The sequence below is a fragment of the Dermacentor albipictus genome, chromosome 1, assembly GCF_038994185.2.
Source record: "Dermacentor albipictus isolate Rhodes 1998 colony chromosome 1, USDA_Dalb.pri_finalv2, whole genome shotgun sequence".
Lineage (NCBI taxonomy): Eukaryota > Metazoa > Arthropoda > Arachnida > Ixodida > Ixodidae > Dermacentor > Dermacentor albipictus.
Window position 1 is genome coordinate 46,780,112 of NC_091821.1, and position 21,141 is coordinate 46,801,252.

The following is a 21,141-nucleotide window of genomic DNA, read 5'->3' on the forward strand; positions in this document are numbered from 1 at the left end:
TCACCATCGAGCCAAAACTGTCTCCGCCGGATCCTTCGGCCATTGTCAGACAAGTGTCCGGATTGGCTTCTGAAGACGTGTACGCTGAGGACGTCTACACCCTAGCTGCGAACTCTGGACTGCCGTTAAGGTGGTGTCATATTAGAGAGAACATTTGCTTTTAGTGCTTCCTTAGTGACAAAGACGGGTGGTTCCTAGCACACACAAATGAGTTGTTCGTTTCTATGGCAGAGGAGTCTATCGTGACATACTTCTAAGGCCGCAATGCTGTTTACCTAACCGATGAACAAGTTGAAACAGAGAGGCTCTGCGCGAAACTGAACCTTGAGAAACTTCGTCGATCCCTTGGGGAAAAAAGCATTGCAACCTCAACCTAACATATTCTTCTCAGCGAAAATGCATAAGGTTCATTGTCGGCTACAGGTAACTGTCTCTGAGCGATAAGCATGGCAAAAGCAAGTAGCCTTTTGTATCTTCAGAGCAGCTTGAAGTCACTACAAGTCGAGAGAGAAAGAGAGAGAGAGAGAGAACATATTTAATGAGCCTAAAGATAGCTTGATTTGCAGGAGTGGTTCTCTCTTCACGGGAATCCATGCGCCGACCATATTCTAATAAGAAATTACCAACTGGTAACTGATTTCTTGGAAATCATGGAAATAGCAGGTTTTGGGCATGTTCATTCGATATTAAAGATTGATATTAATCATTCCCGCAGGCAGAGCATCTGTAGTGTATTGAAGGATGTATCGATAAACACGGAGCAATCGGAAGTTTCAAAATTAATCCGCTATGTCGGCTCAGGGCTATATGAAACTGTAGTCTTTTTACCTGAGATCAACTTTCATAGTTTGGAGCGGTGATACATATTTGCAAAATCAAAGTGTGTGGGGGTGTGTGTATTGGATCGTGCATAGCACCTATTCATAGTGATTTGTTCCTTGCCAGCCTTGACGTAGTAACCTTGTTTTGCCTCCCGCAGGACTCGCGGGTTATATAGGCTTTCCGCTTTGTTGATGATTGCATAGTACAAGTGAAAACGAAACCAGCAGAGTCCGAAATAGGATGCCGGATGTACAAGACATATTCTGAGAATAATTGACGCCCCTGGATGGTAATGAAGTGCCACAGGAAGGAAGGTTCAGACAGGCTTCTCAACTCTTGCTCAAAAGCATGTCCGTTGGAAATACGAACCACGCGGAAACACGCCCTCACTACCGTTCGATTGTCCGCTTTCGGAAGTAGTGAAAACGGCTATCGTAAAATCGTTCTACAAAAATGCATTGGAAAAGTCCCGCCACCACCCCATCCTTCCGAGTTTCCAGGAACAAACGGTTCGCCTCGTGGCTGCCCGTTTTCCGGCCTAGTGGCGGAATCTCTGGCCTGGGATTTTAACGGCTGTAGTCGCTCAGTGCAAAATGAGGTTACCGAATTCCAAGGCAAGCAGGAAAAAATTGCCATGGCACCTCACGCGCATGGGAATAGAGCACAGAATAAAAAAGACAGGAAGGCATTGCAATGTAAAAGTGGTTTTTTTCAGGCCCGCAAAAAAATTTTCATTGCCTGTGAGCAGCTGAATCCGGACGGCGCAGGTAAAGCAGTTCGTGAAAAGAGTCATCGCAATATGTTTGTCCCCTGTGCAGAAGTTGTTGTGTAGTCTTTGCCACTTTCATGTGGGAAAGACATGAAAGTGGCGTTTGCGCCACTTTCATGTGGCGCAAACGGGACGCTGTGTGAATGACAGGTTAAGAGAACACAATTGCGATGTTTCTGATGTTGTCAGTGGATATTTTGGCGCACATTGCCGCAAATGTGGTGCGAGCGGAGGTTCGGGCAGTGTTCTCTCATTAGCAGAAAGGATAAGTCCAGTTTATGAGAGACATTGTTGAATTCACTTAACTTCCACACGCCGGAAACATATGCGTCAGCACACCCTCAATTTCGCTCTAACCAAAAGAAAGCGGTTTTCTAGCTGAACGAACCTGATTTTGCTGGTGTCGAGCTGTCACAAATTTTGTATATCTACTGTGCTGTTCTTCCACACTGATTGTTCTGCTTGTTAGAATGCCATCGCAGCTTACTAGCAGGCCTAGGTTGATCTTTATTTGCTTTATGGGCCGCTTGCCTCCATGTTTACATCGTCAGTCGTCGTCGCTGTTAACCGATACGACTTGCAGATCACTCTTGGCTATTGCAATGCTCGTTTGCGTGCTTTAGATTTTTTTCCTGCAATGATTTAACTGTACACGTATTTATATCACGTGTAGTGCCAATAGATCCTTTAGTAGCAAGTAAGCGATGTGTAAGTGTGCGCTTGTTTCTTTGTGTCTCGTTCTTGTATGCGTTGTACGTAGAAGCCCTGATTGTCATTGCTGGAATTTGGACACAGGGACAGCACCTGGCACGTTCAAACCGTACTAAACACTCTTCTTAGAGTATACACACAACGAACCGAATCGCCGACTCGCGCCACGAGCAGCTAGCTTGCTTGCGGCGTCCGAATACCCGGTATTATCTGATGCCGACGAGTAATGTGATGCACCTTTCGCGTTCTTAATTGGCGATTCAGTCCACCTTTATCGGTTATTAACTACACGCACGGGCGTTTTATCTGTGTTTCCTCGTCTATGAGAGCAGTTATCGGATCGCCCTGGGCGCCTATAACGTAAAGCTATTCCAAACTTTTCTGTTCCAATTCTGCAATCAGCCCACTGCGATTGGTGAAAAACTTTCTTGGACTTCCCCCACTTCACCTGTCTGTCACGCGACGTCACGAAACCGCGATAGCTCCCCATCTGATGTGACGTGTACACACTGATTATGCATAATTTGATCCAACCAAACAAAAATACCTATTTCTGATTCGACGCCTTTTTGCCATCAGCCCTCGGCTATTGATCAAAAGTTTCCGGGCTGCACCTACTTCATCTGCCTGTCACGCAACGTCACAAAACCGCGAAAACCCACCGCATCAAAGTGACGTGCACGCCTTAAAGATGCATTAATATGCCTAACAAAACTGAATTTTCTTCGGAATAGCCGCAGGCTGCTCCGTTCCGAAAGTAATAAAAGATGGCTGCCGCCGATCGCTCCGGCACTGACTACTCGCCCCTGCCGGAGAGCATGGGTTTATTTGCGTGTAATAAAGCTTTTTGCTTGGCCGTGTAACGTTTTCGAGATATTTTGGCACGTTTACGACCTCATTCTGCGAACTCTTCTTTGCTGAGGATCCGTTTTAGCGTCATTATTAAGCTTACGTTGCATGACGCTGCGATTGTTGACGAGCCACCGCAAGCTAAGTAACGGAAAACGGACCAATCGCAGACGCCGGTACCACCCTCTTCAAACGTGCCGAAAGGGCTCAAAAACGTTACACAGCCACACAAGAAGCTTTATTATACGCAAATACACCCATGCTCTCCGGTAGGTGCGAGTAGCCAGCGTCTCAGCAATCGGCGGCAGCCATCTTTTATTCCTTTCGGAAAGGGGCAGCCTGCGGCTATTCCGAAGAAAATTCAGTTTTGTTTGGCATATTAATGCATCTTTATCGCGTACACGTCACTTTGACGCGGTGAGTTTGTGCGGTTGTGTGACGTCGCGTGACAGGCAGGTGAAGTGGGTGCAGCCCGAAAACATTTTACCAATAGCCGAGTGCTAATGGTGAAAAGGGGTCGAATAAGAAATAACTGTTTTTATTTTTTCTGTCAAATCATGCATAATCAGTCTGTACACATCATATCAGATGGAAAGGTATCGCGGTTTTCGTGACGTCGCGTGACAGACAGGTGAAGTGGGCATGGTCGAAAAAAGTTTTTGACCAATCGTGGAGGGCTGATAGCAGAATTGGAATAGAAAATTTTGGAATCGTTTTATGTTATAGCGCCCCTAGTTAAGAAACAAATGTTTTTGTGTCGCGGTTCCGTTCATTAAGTTGTGGCAGGACTGACGGTTTGCAAATCCTTTTTTCAGAGAGGCTAAAAACACTGGAAGAGCTAAATACTGACGTTCCATTCACTGCCATTGAAAATTTTCTGCCAGTGGACACGTTCTTCTTTATCAGGTATGTTTATGTTTCAGACCAAACTAGATGTGTAAGTGCAGAAAAAAAAATAATTAGGCGTCATTTGTTTTTCTTTAATGGATTGATGTTTGCACTTGCAGTGGCCTCCTAATCGTGTACTCCAACTGGCCGAGAATGGAGAAAAAGAAAGGAAAGTTAAACATCATTTCATCTCTCATTCAACGATTCTGGAGGTAAGCGGTTGCCATGGTATACTTTACGGTCACGTACATACGTTATTCATAAAGCAGAAAAACACAACGTAGGAAAACTGAAGATCGCTGAGATGTGGGCCGCGGTTCGTTTTGTATACGTGTACGCTCATGTTCATTTCACAAACGAGTGTTACCCAACTAATTTACCTCAGCGTCGTAAAGGGTTTATTTTCTCTCTCAAATACATAAAAAGCATAAAAACTTCGTTCTTTGCCATGGCCCCATGTCATTTCATTTTCTTCTTGATCTGACCGAGAAGTTTTAAACAGTCCTTGCATTTGGCGAAACTCTAAAGTCCTTAAGAGGAAGCTTTACCTCGTGCCCAACTCCGATGCGGTCTATTAAAATACATGTAAACCCAAAAACGCTTTTATGAGATAACCCCGGGACTAATTTTAATCAAGTTTGGTGCATTTGAGAAAGAAAGTTAAATTCTAGTGACTGTTGGAAGCGGAATTTCGATTTAGGGCCTGCATGTTATTGAAAGAATTTCAAAAATTCTATAGTTCGAAAAAAAGTAGAAGCACGCGAAGTTTAGAAATGAATAGCTCTCCGTCAAGAACAGATATCGTGATTCTGTAAACGGCATCCATTAGATCATTCAAAGCGGACAAATTCGTTATGTCAGTTTGTGACATATTATCAATATGTCAATGATAATTTTATGGTATGTCAATTTATGACAGGATTACGGGAATTCGTTACGTTGTGTGCAAGGGTTTTGCAAAAGCTGTATTTACACTTTAATAAATTTTTCGACATTCATGTGTAACATATCAATTTGGTCCGCTTTAGATGTACTATGAGATGCAATTCACAGAATTGTGATATCATTTTCATTGCTTACTTACGGAGTTGTAAACTTGATAGTTTCGTTTTCAGAAAATTTGCGATTTTTGCCAATTTTTAGTAAGAAATTGACGATCTAAATCAAAAATTCGAAACGAACAAGCGCTAGATTTCAAGTTTTTCTTTTAAATGCAACAAGCTTCGTCAAGTTTGGTGCAGTGATTGCTGAGAGAAACGAATTCTGCTTTTACATGTATTTAGCAAGGAGCACCCGAGCTAGAGCTTCCTTTTAAAGTTTGAACGAACTGTGTAAGTGCGTAACAAGAACGAGAGCGAAAAAAAAAGAAAGCAGGCATCCTTTTCTTTCTCGAAGGTAGGTCAACCACACTCTCATCCGGTTTGCTACTCTACCAAAGATAAATGGAGGATTGGAGCAGGAAGGGATAGAAAAGATAACACGAACACCTGGCGCGAAAACGAGTATTCCTAGCTCGAGTATACGCGTTCAGTGAATCGCCCCGACTTGAGAAACTATACCAGCTTCACGGAAACTTTCTTCACCAACGACGAAAGTGAGTGCAGACCGCGGCCGTTCGAAAGTGCTGTGTCTGTACAGTCGGACTGAGAAAGAGAAAAATAAATATATATAGAGAGAGGCGTTGGACACTCAAGCAAAGGCAATTTCACCGGAGATGGTCTGCTCACATCCGTAAATGTTGTACGACGAGCGTCACCTATTCCAACGAGAAAGAAGCGGACATTTTCGAAAGAAAACAACAACTGTACAGGTGTTTTAACACGTCCACTGCACTTTTCGTCGGCTCAAGCACGTCGACGCTAAATGTTCGTCATTGTAGGTGTGCATGTTTTTTTTCCTTATTTACTTGTAGTATTTCTTTTCGCTCATTTGATAATCGAATGCTGTAGAACAGTTGGCGAGTAAAGCTTTAAATAAATAAATAAATAAATAAATATATATATATTATTTTGCGAGAGACTCACTCAAAGCCACAGCGTACGCACCAGTTTTGCACCGCACTTGCTGGACGAGGGCAAAGGTAACTGAAGCTTCAACGAGGAGTCAGGAAGGTGCTGTCGTCAGTAAAAGTAGTCACAAATAGGTTCGCCAGTATACGGCATTGAAATGTGTATTAGTGCGTGGTCGCCGATCTGCATAGTATGAGCAAATAGCCCGGTCCGAGCGTTCCTTGCTTGTTTGTAAGGTCGTATATTCTGGCTTGTCAGCCGTACGCTTCCTCTGGGCGTGCAACCAAGAGCGTTCCGTTGAATTTTTTGCCTTCGATGCAGCCGTCGCTCCTGAAGGAGGAATGGGGGGTTCCCACACACGTCACTGAAGCATAAAATTTAGTCAGGAGAATCTCACGGATGTAGGATATGCGTCAACGAGTCATTGAATATCTTTTACAGAACCGATTGGACGCATCCGAAGCATTGGTGTACGAGCCAGGGGAGCATGTACGTCGGCGTATGCTCCCCTTGCATTCCCGTGTCCTCTGGGACGACAGCGGTTTGCTCAAAAGATGCTGTCTCAGCAACGGAACAGTGGCGCGCCATCTTGTCACCACGCCAAGCGAGCGGCGGGTTTCGCCTTAGCGGTGACAGATGGCGCCACCGTTCCGTTGCAGTTGCATCGGCAAATGCGTGCGTGATATCATAGGCAAAGCCGTCGCACCTCGATATCGAGAACCAATCTTAAGAAAACCGCCGACGTAATGCCTGAACTTTGCTGCCGTGGTGAGGCAAAGCGTAGCGAAAGTCCGTGAATGGCGCAAACGTGTTAGTAATGGCTACGCGTTCGGCCTGAAGTGGGCCAGATGCCGCCTTGTTAAGCCATGAAGCAATTTCGGTTGTATCCAGAACTCTGTTGGACGTTGAGAAAAAGAACTTCTGAGTAAAAATACGACTGTTCCGAATCTGCCGAAGGCGGGCTATACAGTATCGTCAGAGATTATGTAAACGCTTCTCGATTTGTGTGACTGCGCTTCAAAAATAATGCGAAGAAAGAACAACGCTTCATTGTGGAAGCGTCCGAACTTTTAAGCGACCTCGAGTGGGAAGTTACGGATTTATTTATTTATTTATTTATTTATTTATTTATTAGATACCTGCTATTGATACCTGCTACCTGATTTATTAGATGGCCCTAAAATGCTGGCTATACAGTTTTTGGACGTGTGCTGTGTCGCAGGATGACACCCTCGTACCTCCTGGTGATGGCTGTCTTCTCGCTGCTGCCGTTGTTTGGATCGGGACCACTCTGGCACGAGATCATGAACCCGCTGATGAGGAACTGCGCAAAATCCTGGTGGACAAACTTGCTCTACGTTAGCAACTATCTGCCATACGATAGGATGGTAAGGCGGTGCTTCTGCCATGAAGCTCATTGTTTTACCAATTGTGTAAACTCGAAGTCAGTGGTATTTCACGAACAACGAGACAACCATTCAATACAATAAAAGTGGGATATAGCGTCTCGCGAAGTTGCACAGGGGGCCATAAGCCCTCATAATACAAGTCGAGTAGAGCAGCCGCCAGTGATTTTGTTGTTTATGCTATTCAATTTAATTATCAATTGCAATGAGCTAATTTCTTTAATTACTGCTCCGAATACCGTGCTTTCAATGAAGAAACTGTAGGGAACTGAAAGGAGCTCGAAGCTGGCATGTTTTCAGCCAGTTTCTTTTCGCCCCGCGGGAAAGACAAAGATCACTTGACTAGCAGCACCCTAGCCGGATGGATGGATGGATGTCATGAGCGTCCCCTTTGGAACGGGGCAGTGGGTTGCACCACCAAGCTCTTGCTATTATGCTGCCTAATGTCCTACCTAAGTTAAACAATAAAAAAAATTAAACACCATGAACTTCCACACCCAAATTTTGTGATCCCCTATTGCTAACTGTGCTTTTGTACGTCTCCGTTTTTTTGTCGTTTCCCTGCTTTTCGTCCAACAGTCCTTCCGCATCAAAAAGCAGCGCCCCCAAGCTAGCTCCATAGCAGTTAGTGGCGCGCCCCGCCCGCGACAGCTCTGTGCCTTGGTGTTGATAAGCAAAGAGTGCCGATAACTGGTGATTCATGCGTCGTGGAACGAGTGCGCTCGCTAACTCCTGTGGGGCTTGTTTGAGGGCGCTGCTGTTCGCGCATGCGGAGGATTAGTCACGTGATATTTTTTTCCTCTTTTCGCGGGCTTTCTTCATTAGCCTGAAAAAATTTACGTGCAAGACACCTGGCTTATAACGCGCCAGTTTTAGGTTTCTTGTAATTTTCTATAAATTATTCATTGACAGCACGCCATTGAGAGCAGTAATTACAAAAAAAGCTGAGCTAATTGCAAATAATTAATAAACTGAATAACATCAACAAAACAATTACTGGCGGCTGCTCTACTCGACTGTGACCAATATGCACTCGGTTATCTTCGCCTAGAATGACCCGTCTTTTTTAAAAACGCGATGCATGATAGCTGGGATACCCTGTATATGTTACTGCTGTTGTCAAGAAGCGCGTTAGTGTCGTGGCTCATTATTTATATAAACAACCCATTGTGTCAGATCAGAATCTTCCAAGTGGACTAAGTGTGCATGTCAAAAGTGTATCAATGTACTTGTTTGTTTTCTTTCGTAGTAGTTTGGGGTTGTACCTTTCAATCCGTGCTTCCTCATTCAAAAGTTCAGGGGATGTAAGCTTAGACCTCAAATTCGCATCGAAACTGCATGCGAGTTTCAGCGCGTAAATACTGAGAACGCGACGAGCAGACGCCGAATTCGACCACATTATGGTGAAATTATTGTAAGAGTGGAACTGTTCATTCGAGGTTTATAGGAAGCAATAATCTTAGCAGTAAACGTTCTTTAGTACTGAGCGCAAGCATGCAGTAACACAATCATGCCTCTTTTCAAATACCGATCCAAATAACAGATTGGATATGACAGCTTTGCTCTCGTTAGATTCAAGGAGGAGTGACCGCCACTTAAGCACATCATTTGTCGAAAACAGCACTCGGCGCCCTGCGCGAGTGTTCATGCAAGTCTTTCTCTCGCAGTGTCTCCTGCATACCTGGTTCCAAGCGGTGAACATGCAATTCTTCGTTTTGGCTCTGCCTCTGATTCTATTCATGTACAAGTAAGTGCGGAACCGACAACTTGGGAGGGAGGGGTGGTATATTGCTTCGCACTACGCCCTTGGCTGTTTTGTAAGGTCAAATGCGGGTAAATCTAAAAATTGAGCTTTTCTTTCTTTACGTTGATCGTATATTTAATGGTGTTGTCTGAACTTGCTTATTAGCAAGTGCGTCTTGCTAAACTTTGGCACTGGGAGGTTGCTTCGTTCCAGTAAGTTTTATCGCTTTCCTGCGTCTTTTCCTCTCTGTCACATTGAAACTTAACCCATTAAGAGGTATTTCTTCAGATCAGATAATATACAGTATTTGTTTGTCAGAATTTTCTATAGACATGAACAACCAGCCCCTCTACTTGCCGCACGCTGGAAACTATAGGCGCCGAGGCTCCGACATCTTGGAACGCCATCTTTCGCAAATATTCACTTACAGATCACATGAACTATAGGAGAACTATGTACGAAATGATTTTCGCGCACCTATGGTCGTAGTCGCACATAATGGGTGTAGCGGTGCTGTTTCTTGTTCCCGAAATTTGATCCTAAATGTTCCGAACCACAGAAACCGAAGGAAATTGCCAAAGCTTTCGCGTAGAGCAATAATGATTTCCGAGGAAAATAGCTCACTGAACTGAAGTACCTTGAATCCATATAATAGCTCGAGGGCTTGTGCTCTTGTTTCTTTCAAACAGCATCTTCCTCAAGCGTACTATCGTGGTCTGAAATGTACCTTTTTAAGCGTGTACACATGTTGCCAGTGTGGCCGCGCGCCCAGCAGTTTCCCGCAACAAATACCAGCCGCTTGATGTTACCCGAGTGATGTCGGCTCCCCCATATCTATCTTTTAATTGACGAACGGGTGAGCTATAGCTGGTCGGGAGAGGCGGATTTTTTTAAAACCTCATATTTAGTTAAATTTGTCGATGTGGAGAACATTATTGCTTAGTTGTTAGCGTCGTGACAGGAATATTGAAAATAGGAGTTTAGGGAGTGTTACTGAAGGTCACCTTGAGAGACCTTGTCAAAGTGGTCAAATTAATCATTTTTTAATTTATTAAGCGAATTCTCCAATTTAACGACTTGGCAAATTAATTAAGCGTCTTGTCAACATGGCTAAATTAATCTAAGTATATGGAATATCAACGTATGAGACAGTGTGAAAGCATCTTTATTGAATTGAAAGCGCCATTATATAGAAATTTAGTAAATACTTTTCATTATAACTGCCGCCACTGCTACATTTGCGAAATGTGGCAGTTGAGGCAGTGCCAAAGCAACGTCAGCGAATGATCAAGACAAAAAAAAATCGAACCAGCTGTTATTCAACATGGTGCACTAAATAATAGGCGTACTTGGAAAGTTCTAAAATGTTGTGGCTTGACCAACACATAAGCTGACATGTTTCACGTGATATATGTCAGGCAAGTCTGTTCGCTAGAAAAAAAGAGTAATTGTCGACGATATTGAGATTTTTTGGAAAAGCAAACCAAAATAAAATAAAACAAGCAAAAGGCATGTGTGATACCTCAATAAGATATAGATTAATTTCCATCGTCTGTTGCAGCTACTACTTCCCGGAGTGATATCGTGGCTGTTGTTTGTAGTATTAAACACTCAAGGTGTATATATCCCGCACACATTGCCGCCACGTACGTATGGAACTGGAGTTGCAGTGAAACGTAAAGCACTGCGCTAGGCGTAGTTCTCGAGTACTAAGCAAGTGCAACGGTGACAAATATGGAGTCTCTATAAGCTGTGCGTATGATTGATCGCGCTATGCGCATGGAAGCGAATACTATTTTGGTGCTGTTGTAGCAGCACCACTGCTGTGCATGCCTTTTATACTTGGCGTCGAGTGCTGCCCGGCACGAATACTTGGCCACGTGCGATGTCTGTCGTGCACGCAGGTGCTCGACCCTGGGCCTGGCGTTGTTGGTGACACTTTGCCTGAGCTCATGCTTGGCGGTGGGCCTGATCACCTACTTCTTCGACCTGCCACCGGCTCTGCTACTCATGACTTCTGAGTGGAGGTGCGCGTTTGTATTCGTCAATTATGCTTCGCGTCTCTCACCTGCCAGTGGCTGACCTGTGCGCGCTAAAGACGGTTCCAATTTTGCTGAGAAGATGCTACCATCCTGAAAACGCTGAGCTGTTGACAGGCACATGGTCCAAATGTTAGGAACAGGCGCGTCGATCTAATGCATCAAAACCGTGATTGCGCAGAAATGTTTTATACCTGCCCTTTTGTTTCGTGGCTGTCTCTCATTCGTCTTCAATTGACTTCTTGCATGCTGCGCATTTCGCGCACCGCGGTTGTCTTGTGCATCGTTTGTATCGATTATTAGGCCGTCAAGTAAACATTCTTGCTATCGTCCTAAATATGTTTCTTTCTTCTTTTCAGAGGGAAGGGTGCGCTTCCTTCAAGTTCACTGAAAAATAAATAAGTCCATCTGTATAGGACTATTGCGCTTGTTGTAAACTAGCCCTGGACCCCATTATCTATTACGCCCTTTTAAATGCTGAGGATGCCAGCACTTGTAAACACTGGCAACCCGGTGGCTTTCATCGCTTTGTGGAACTATCTGTATATGAGTAATCTATCAGTTTTAGATACGTGTCCTGTGTCTTGTTCTACCTGTTCCCAATTTATTGGCTTGTGAACTGTTTATCTGTTGTCTCATCCCTCTGTCGGTTACTACCCGCACCCTGTCCTTGTAGGGTATAACCATAGGGACATCTCTCTGGTTCACGTCATTGCCTTTCATTCCTGTCCCTTATATCTCTTTGTGTTCATCATTCCCTTCTGAATTGATGCTGAGCTTTCTATATACTACACAGAGTCTACTTGGTGTTATGAGTGGTAGAAGCATTTGCGTAGGATGTTTATTTTTCTATTTTTTTGGATGTGGTTGCATTAGTGACATCATGCTGATTTGTGGATGCGCCCCACATACAGAAGGTTCTCCGTCGTATTTTCTTCCAACCACAGCAAAGCAGTGCAGCAGCTCAACCTGCTGTATTTCCAGCCGTTCACACATTTCGGCCCCTTCTGTGTGGGCTTGCTGTGCGGGTACTACCTCGTCAAGAACAAGACAATCACTATGAGCAAGGTAAGGGTTTTCGTTCTCTTATAAATGCCAAGGGTTGTTTCATGTCAGGCCTCATTTTGGAATATGCGAACTGTAGTCAATATTACGCAGCGACTAAACTTATTGTGCTGTTTGAGAATCTTATGCGACACTGTTGCTTTTGTACACTTATTCAGCGTACACTTCTGATGATAAAGTGGTAGCTCGATGTAGTAATGTCGAGACACGAGAGCTGTGGCAAAGGCGGTGTTCTCGTAATGATACGAGGATTCTAGTATGCTTCGTATGAACATGTGCAAGGTGCCCCGCTGCAAAGAAAAAAATTACGCAATAGGGGCCTAAACTGACAATTTCTTGTAAATCAGAACACAAAACAGCACGTCAAGTGGATAAACAAGTAGCGTTTCTTTTTCAGATAATTGACATTCTGTAGTTTCATTCCTTGTGTTTGCGATGTGTAGCGCAGCGTTTGTATCTTATTTCTGTTGATTCTATTTATTTCTATTTATTCCTTCCATGCAACTTTAGCTCGATGGAATGACACAGTAAGCCTTATTAGCACAGTGACTGTGGCGTCGCGGATTCAGCGAGACTTGTAAAACAGGGCATTCTCTTTCCCTCTGGACCATTCAGGAATATGTGCCGCGTTCTGTGAGAACGTGGGCAAATGTCAAATAAGACGCCAGATGGTCGTGATTTAACTCCCGTCTTCAATTTTGTTAGGGCTTACACGTACGCGAGCGTTTATGCGGATCGGCTCGCTCCACGTATAAGCGCTAATGCTATAACCACACTTTCGGAAAAAAAGCGCGCGTGGAGGTCCGCCGCATAGTCATAGGGGTCGACATCTATGCGGCGTTTTCAGCCGCGGCAGTGAAGTGAAAGGCTTGGTGTTAGCGCGCTCTCTTCACTGCGATCGGCGCCTATTCCAAGCTACGTCGAGAGAGGGGATAGTTTGGTGGGTCGCGTGACAAAATACATCGCATTTCATTGGCGTCTTTCTTCCGGGGCAACACCGGCTATACGCCGAGCTCCGTTTTTTTTTTCTGCCAGTGTGGATGTACTACCGTTATCCAAAACGTCTCTACGCACACGCATATTGCTCACGCGGCAACAGACAATCGGAACAGAGATGCCATCTGTGCTCCCAAGGTGGCCAAGCGCTGCACGGAGCGGCGTCTCCACACTGTTGTACGCTGAATTAGCAATAAAGAAAACGAAATCTTCGCAGTGTTTTGCCTATTCGGAGCGCTTAAACTATGAACTAAGAGAGTCGTAAAAACGCCCGGATAACACACACGAATGCCTGCTTTAATCTGTGGGACGCCCATTCGCAGGTCACCCTGTGGTTAGGCTGGCTGTGTGCGCTGCTGTGTGGCCTGGTGTCCCTGTGGGGCGTGTACCCGTTCCGGGCGGGCTTCGACGTGCACCCGGCCCTGGTGGCCAGCTACGCCGCCTTGCACAGGACCATCTGGTGCGCTGCCATCGCCTGGCTTACCGTCGCCTGCCACGTTGGACACGGAGGTGCGCGCTTTCTTGCCGCCGATACACTTGACGAGCCATAATGAATATGCACGACGTATTGATGAGAAACCGAGAAGGTATACGGGTTGCTACAGCCATTCCAGCCCTTTTTACAGGGCAGTGCGTGTTTCATACGCCGACAACTGCGTTTTAGTTGTTCGGATATCGTTGCAGCTATATGTGCCCAGATATTTTGTTCATTCTTCTTTTTCTTTCTGAAACTATTTTTTATTTCTCTACTTCGAAAATATGTTTGACGACATTATATATATTGTTCAGCTCACATTGTAGTTTAGTTAGCCGAACTCTTATAAAATTGTTCTGTCCTGAATGAGAGATATATATTTACTAAGAATAATAGATCATTAAAATTAAATTATGGCGTTTTACGTGCCAGAACCACGATCTGATATTGAAGCACGCCGGAGCGGAGGACTCCGGATTAATTTTGACTACCTTCGTTTCTTTAACGTGCACCTAAAACTAAGTACGGGGGTGTTTCTGCATTTCGCCCTCTTCGAAATATGGCTGACATATCGGGAATTTGATCCCGCGACATCGTGCTTAGCAGCGCAACGCCAAAGCCACTAAGCAACCACGGCGGGTACAAATAAATAATACATCAATATTCAGCGCCATTTCAGAAATGCATAGAAGATATGAATGGTGTTGGTAGGGTTTAAATGGTAGCGAGATTGTGAGGCAAAATTCCATGCTTTACCGTCCGTTACTGAAATGATCAAGAGACGAGAGAAAAAAACCGATTTTAGGAGAGTTTAGCTTAAGAACACAAACTGAACTTTATCGAATTTCGCTACATACATTGCAGTTGGTAAACAACAAATGGACTATATTGGCGAGTAAGAAGTATCTCATTTGATTTTGTGCGAAATAAATAGCTGTGTCCAGGTGTGCTTCGAAAGAGCCAGTGTGTAATAACGCTCGTTTCGTGTGGCCTATTTAGGCAGCACGTGCTGTTTAACCTTGCGATCTCATATGCAGAAGAAAACCGGCAAAATGATCTTTACTGTGCTCTACGAAGGTGCGACTTCTTCCCAATAATTGCAATTGACATGACCAGCAGTAGGAACAACGGGAAGCAAGTCACTTCAAGGCTAGCACTGTGCCGACTATGCTGGGCAATATAATCGGTATATTCTTACGGCGCCGTGTTTTTGTAATCATTCCGCCTAGATCAGTCAATAGCATGAGCGTTTTATTTTTCATTTTCTCTTTTAGATGTCCCCCGGCGGAGTATCACTGTGCTTTGCCAGAATTTCAAAAAGAAAAATGTCCCGCTGCTCCGCGATGATTTCAACTCCGGACGCACAAATTGCTAGTCGAAGGTTCTACCTCTCAACCTCTGTGCCGATGCTGCAGCAAATACTGCACCTGGACGATACTGTGCCTGGCCTCTTGAGCGCTCGTTAAAGCGTTTGGCTGCACCATGCTATGCAGCTTGTCCATAAACTAGCGCCGAGGTGTAAGAACGTCAACGAAGCCAGTGGCAAGACGGGAAAGGCAGGATAGGAAAGAGGAGGCAGAAAGATTCGGCTTCCTCAGTTTTGATAATGATGATTTCTAATGGCACGTACTCTGAAACGCCGTTGGCGCTAAGTAGTTATCTAGCCTACGTTACTTAGGTTTTACCATAACTATTGCAGCTTAGCATCCTGCCTATCTCTACATCATCTTGCAAATTTACCGATGCATGTAACGCCTTTTATCACGAACACGACTTGCACCATCACTCACTAAAGGTTTCTTCTCGAAAGCAGATTGCCCACGCGCATCTTCGAATGTTTGCTCCAACCAATGCCACACGAAACTGTGCAACTCTTGCTGCGCACAATACGCCATCCATATTGTGCCATATATTGCGCCAGCTATCGCGTCACTGCTTCGCATTGTAAGAGGAGAAAGTGCAGTCTCTTTTTTTCATTTCGCGCGTTAATATACAGGCGTAAGTTATGGTGAAACCTTATTTTTCATCCTTTAAAAGCGACGCTTTCAGACGTGTGGCGGGCTAGCGCGGACGGCACGCGTCGTTCGTGCGAATTAAGGTAAACAGCTGCTCGTGCACACTGCTGTGGAAGCGGGAAGTGGCAGTTTCCTCCCGGAAGCGGGAAGTTCTTCCAACTTTCAGTGTTTGACCACCTGTCGCCGCTTGCCGTTTTGTCGCTTTGCGTTCGGCATCTCTTATGCGGTGTTCTTGCGTCGACGTCTGGCATATCTGGGTTACCCATTGTCTGTCTTCAGGGCGCGCCTTTGGAGCAAACTTTGTTCATCTTCCTGCTCTTCGTGTCCTGCGCAAATGACAACCTCGCGTTAACCTTTCTTTATGTACATTTCCTTGCCTGCTTTTTTGGAATAGTTTCCACTCGGCTGCATTGAGGTTATTCGTTGATTTTTCTACGAATTTCCAGCATACGTGTGGTAGGCGGAGTGCGACTTCGTCTAATATTCGTTATGCTTAACATTACACTGATCAAACGTAGATACTCATTGCCCGAGTAGGAAGAAAATTGACGGGTCTTGCGAATAAAGCCAGCAACATCAAAATTTTTTCGAAGGTTAAAATACTAGTTTAATAAATAGCTCATTAAAATTGAAAATGGGAAATTACAAGAATTGTCCGAGTAGAAGATCTCTCGGGTAGTCTAATTATTGGAGCACCGCTTTCCAGAAAAACTGCTTTGGACTTATATTTTGTTTTTGTTTTTTGCTTTTTTGCCCGCTCCGCGAAATTCGAGCAGAAATAGGGGGAATATCCTTCGACTGACCTAACTAAAAGCCGCAACTGCACCTTCCGATTCTCACTGAGGTCCTCGTTGAGGTCCTCACTCTACTAGAAATTCGCTGACATCGATTCAAAATTATTCACTGATTCGACAGCTATGACACGCTCTTTGTACACTACGAGTTTGGTTTCATTCCCCGAGATCATTCAGCCTTCCTCGGGCCTTTTTTGTCTAGCAACTGCGTCGAAATTAGAGCTGGGAGTGTGAGCCAGCTTCGCTCACGGCTGTGGTGCTGGCTGACACGCTCAGGGCTAATCTTTTACACATACAGAAAAGCACCCAGTAACGTTTCGAGAGGGTGGTCGCCGCGTAGTGCTGAATGTCGGCACAGCACCGCACGCGCAATGCGGAAGACGCGAGTTCCGCTCCCACCTGCGGCAAGTTCGTTATCATTTCGTGCACTTTCATATCTCGTATACTTACGATTTCTACCTTAACAGCTCAAAATAACGGTCAAGTGGCCCTATATTTTCTCGGACTGCATTGTCTTATCGATAAAGTGAGTTAATTAAGAGTTAGCTAAATAAAGTTAAAGATATATTTGTGCACAATGAAAAAAGAGTGTTCATGATTAGCGTGAACAATGCCCATCAACATACAGGGGGTGACCGTTCGCGTAAAACATTTCGTAGTTCTTGAATTCGGGGCGACATTTAGTTAGGACAGCCGATGTGAGGTGGTCAATTGCCAGAGAACCCAGCAAATATTTTACATCGCCGCTGCGCAAATGAGCCTTTCCGGAAGGCAGGAAAAAAACAGGCCGTCCGCATCTTGGAAATACTGTGCGGCAAGTCCTATCAAGCGTCTTTCGCATATTACGTTCGCGTGTAGAATTCGCATATAGAACTCGTCGACCCACCACAGTAGCTCACTGGCCATGGCGTTGCGTTGATGAGCTCGAGGTGGCGGGTGCGATCTCGGCCGCGGCGGCGGTGTTTCAAAGAAATCCAAATGCAAAAAAAAAAAAATGCTCGTGTATACTAGATTTAGGGGTGCGTGAAAGAACCCGAGTGGGGTAAAAAATTAATCCGGAGTCGCGCCACTAAGGCGTGTCTCATAATCAGATCGTGGTTTTGGCACCTTAGACCCCCGTAACTTAATTACCGAAGTTGTTCTAAACTTCAACAACATGATTCCGAAAAGACGAAGAAACATGGACCTGAAATGAACCCAAATATGGACGCTGAAAAATGTACTATATTTTTCTTCGGCTGAACAAGAAATATACATAGCCTCTCTATAGAGGGCTGTGAAGGCGCTCAGTGATGTTTATTCGTCGTCAGAGAGTTCAAGAACTAACATAGTGATCATAATAACAAAGTGGGTCACATAAAAATCAATAAGCGCCTTAAAGCACAAGTTGAAAAAGGAAATAGATGCTGTGGAAATACTATAGAAACGATCCATTTCGGCTGTGCCACTCGCCCCTACGATTACCAGTGCGCCTATACAAATAACAAAAGCTGTATACAGCAAACAATGAAATATATTACACCGAGAATGGTACTGTCGTCTTACCTATATAAGAGTTTCGGACGTTAACGGTGAATTGCGAAGCTAATCCACTGCGAGTACAGCATAATGACTAAATTACCAAAAGGAGAACTTGCCACCGAAGTGCAAACACGTGCGTAAGGCAGTGTAAAGTGCGCTTAGGAGATGTGCTGCGAACTTATCAAACAAGTTTCTGGAAAAACTATTAAATCAAGAAGAAACTAACAAGAGGGGGGGGGGGGAGATATTCAAGGGGATGCGATGACTCCAACCAAGGCGAGTGAACATATTAGAGGGACGCCTAGTGGCGCAACAGGCGAACTGCACCCGATGTCCCAGATTCCTGGGGACTGTGCTGTGAAATCTTAATTTGTTCATGAAAAAAAAATATGGTCACCCAAGTAATGTCGCAACACGTGACCTGCTTTTGTCTGAATATGTTTGTGCTGAGACGCTTGATAGTTTAAAAAAAAGGACTTCGTTTGAGCTTCTGTGGGCTCCCTGTTGGACATGCGGGTGAAATGAAGCGTGCCTGACGTGGGTGTGCTATTATACGTATTATTTGACGAGTGTAGTTTGCATTACGGATCTATGTTTTGCGCATGTCATTGTTGTATTGCTGCACATATGTAATTTGCGTTTAGCACGCGTAGTTTGTTTCACTGAATTCTTATGTAATTTGTGCATTTCACATGTTACCATTAGACAATCTGCTGAAGACACAAAAAAATCGCGGTTCAAGATAAAATTGTATCACCTGTGGTGTTTGGTAGTCAGAGGTAGGTCCTAAATTAGTATACCGTAGGTATACTACTAGAATACTACCCTAGGTAATAGTATCTGGCACCGAGTTTCTTAAGTCTTTCTTTTTATTTGAACAGCTTCGTTAATGTTAGCTAGGACACACGGTACAGCGTATTGTTAGGAAAGAATCAGACGTCAAAGTCACAAAGCCTTTTTTGTTTGCTTAACTGCTGTTTCCCATTGGCCGATCGACTTCGCTGATTGTATGCCCTCATGATGATTTGCTGGAATCTGCTCATAAGATCAGTTTTAGCGCAAACACTTTTTTTGTGAATACGAGCCCAGGCCACTGACCATAGTTTCGATATCAGTACGTATTCCTCTTCAGACACTAGTGTTCACAGTATGTGATCAATATATATGATTTTATCATATATATGATCATATGATCATATGTAAAGTGAAGGCAGCCGGCCAATGGCAACGAACACTCACGAACAATAACTTTGTGGATTCGGCCACTGCCTAAGAATGGTTTTACCTAACCAGACGGTATTCAGTCAAAATATCGACCACATTTCTATGCTGGACGCCGCAGAAATCTTTTGCCTTATGTTCTCTTCCCCATGTTTTATTGTTTCATGAGTGTGTGCCTGATGCCCGCATAATTTCTTTCTGTTTACTCCTCAAACTTCTTTCTTGCGCTTGTTATAAAGTATACTTATGCTAGCCGCTGATATATATGGGGTGTTACTTGCCTTGTCTTGTTATTTTTCTTTAATTTTCCATATTTATCGAAGTCTTGCTGCAACCGTTTTTTTTTATGTTAATGGCGTATCACATCTTACACACATCATCCCTTATTAATGTCTCTAGGGACCTGTAAGGTATCTTTAAATAAATGAACAACTGAATACGCAAGACAACTGAAGACGCAGTAACGATGCGAATTCTTTTGCGACTGCTTGCGAACTGAGCACTCTTTCTCTCTCGTCTTCTTTACACGACATTACAGGACTCCTCAACACGACTCTGGCATGGGGCGGCCTGGTGCCGCTCAGCACCCTCTCCTATCTCATCTACCTGATCCACCCACTGGTCATCTACATGCATGTCGCCACGGCCAGAGAAATTGTCAACCTTGATCAGTTCAGCATGGTACGTTGAGTGATTGTATCTACCTTCATGTCATATGTGCAATCGTTCACTTTTGTAGAACCTGAAACACAGTTTCCGAGTGTTTTAATTGGCTGCCGAACGCGACAAAAAGTATAAGATAAGGTAGTGCTGCCAACGCTAAGAACACTTTCCTAGATCTAGGGATTTCAGGCCAAGTTTAGGGATATAAGGACATTTGTTCAAATCTCGGGAAATTTCGGGCTGAGGCTTTGAAACATTAGAGAGGACGACGTTACGGCTTTTTTTTTTCGATTTCCGTCACCACAGATTACCGTCATACTTCGCACACAAGCTGTGACTAGATCGTACTCGGCGCAGCGAATACACATCGCCAAGTATAGGCAGTGTGCGGATGCCTTGGTTTCTTCAACGAAGTACTGCGACTGCGATATTGCCGTTCGTACCTCTAGCTGTGCTGTAGAGTTCTGCACATACTAAACAAAATATTTATCTGTTATCGCCGAAACAAACGTATTCCGCTACACCAAACAAAGCACGGGCGAATCTGGACATAAGCTAGATGCAACATACCCGGTGTTTTTCTTTAGCTGCACCAAAATTTTAAAAGTCGCTTTTGGCCGATAGCACCATCCTAACAGAGTACAATCCTAACACTTGATATAAATTACTCTTTGAGGTGGGCAATAGTTCTAAAAGAAATCAAAATGCCTAATTGAACAGTTAACATAATTACCCTGACTAACGGTTCAATAAATATTTTGTAGCACAGATTGCAATTTATGAATTGTAGCCGGTGAGTTCGCAAGGCGTATTCACGAACGAATTCTAAGAATGACACCAATTTCGAGATATACAATTTTCGAAGTGTGACAAAATGCGACATTAACTGTTACATTACAGTTACTTTTGTGATTAATTGCAAAACACAGCGTTTTGTAAAGGTGAGTGGAACAATATTGGAATTTTATCGCAAATGTCGCGGCACTAATACGTCACCGGTGCCATTCTCAGAATTCGTTCAAAGTCGATATGCCTTGCAAACTCACTAGCCACATTTCGTAAGTTGCAGTATGCACTGCAAATTATTAGCTAAACACTTAAATAGTGAAACTTAGTAATTAGCCAATTACGCATCTGATTGCTCTTCGAAGTAA

General features: G+C 44.2%; 1 protein-coding gene across 1 annotated transcript in view; it reads left to right on the forward strand.

The window, feature by feature from the left end:
- LOC135905894 (nose resistant to fluoxetine protein 6-like) overlaps positions 1–21,141 on the forward strand; it is a 78,312-nt gene that overhangs the window by 50,406 nt on the left and 6,765 nt on the right. The window contains exons 8-15 of the mRNA XM_065436997.1: positions 3,967–4,057; positions 4,159–4,251; positions 7,271–7,436; positions 9,122–9,201; positions 11,103–11,225; positions 12,185–12,305; positions 13,622–13,808; positions 19,863–20,005. Coding sequence (XP_065293069.1) covers positions 3,967–4,057; positions 4,159–4,251; positions 7,271–7,436; positions 9,122–9,201; positions 11,103–11,225; positions 12,185–12,305; positions 13,622–13,808; positions 19,863–20,005 — 1,004 coding nt within the window. The remainder of the gene's footprint in view (positions 1–3,966; positions 4,058–4,158; positions 4,252–7,270; positions 7,437–9,121; positions 9,202–11,102; positions 11,226–12,184; positions 12,306–13,621; positions 13,809–19,862; positions 20,006–21,141) is intronic.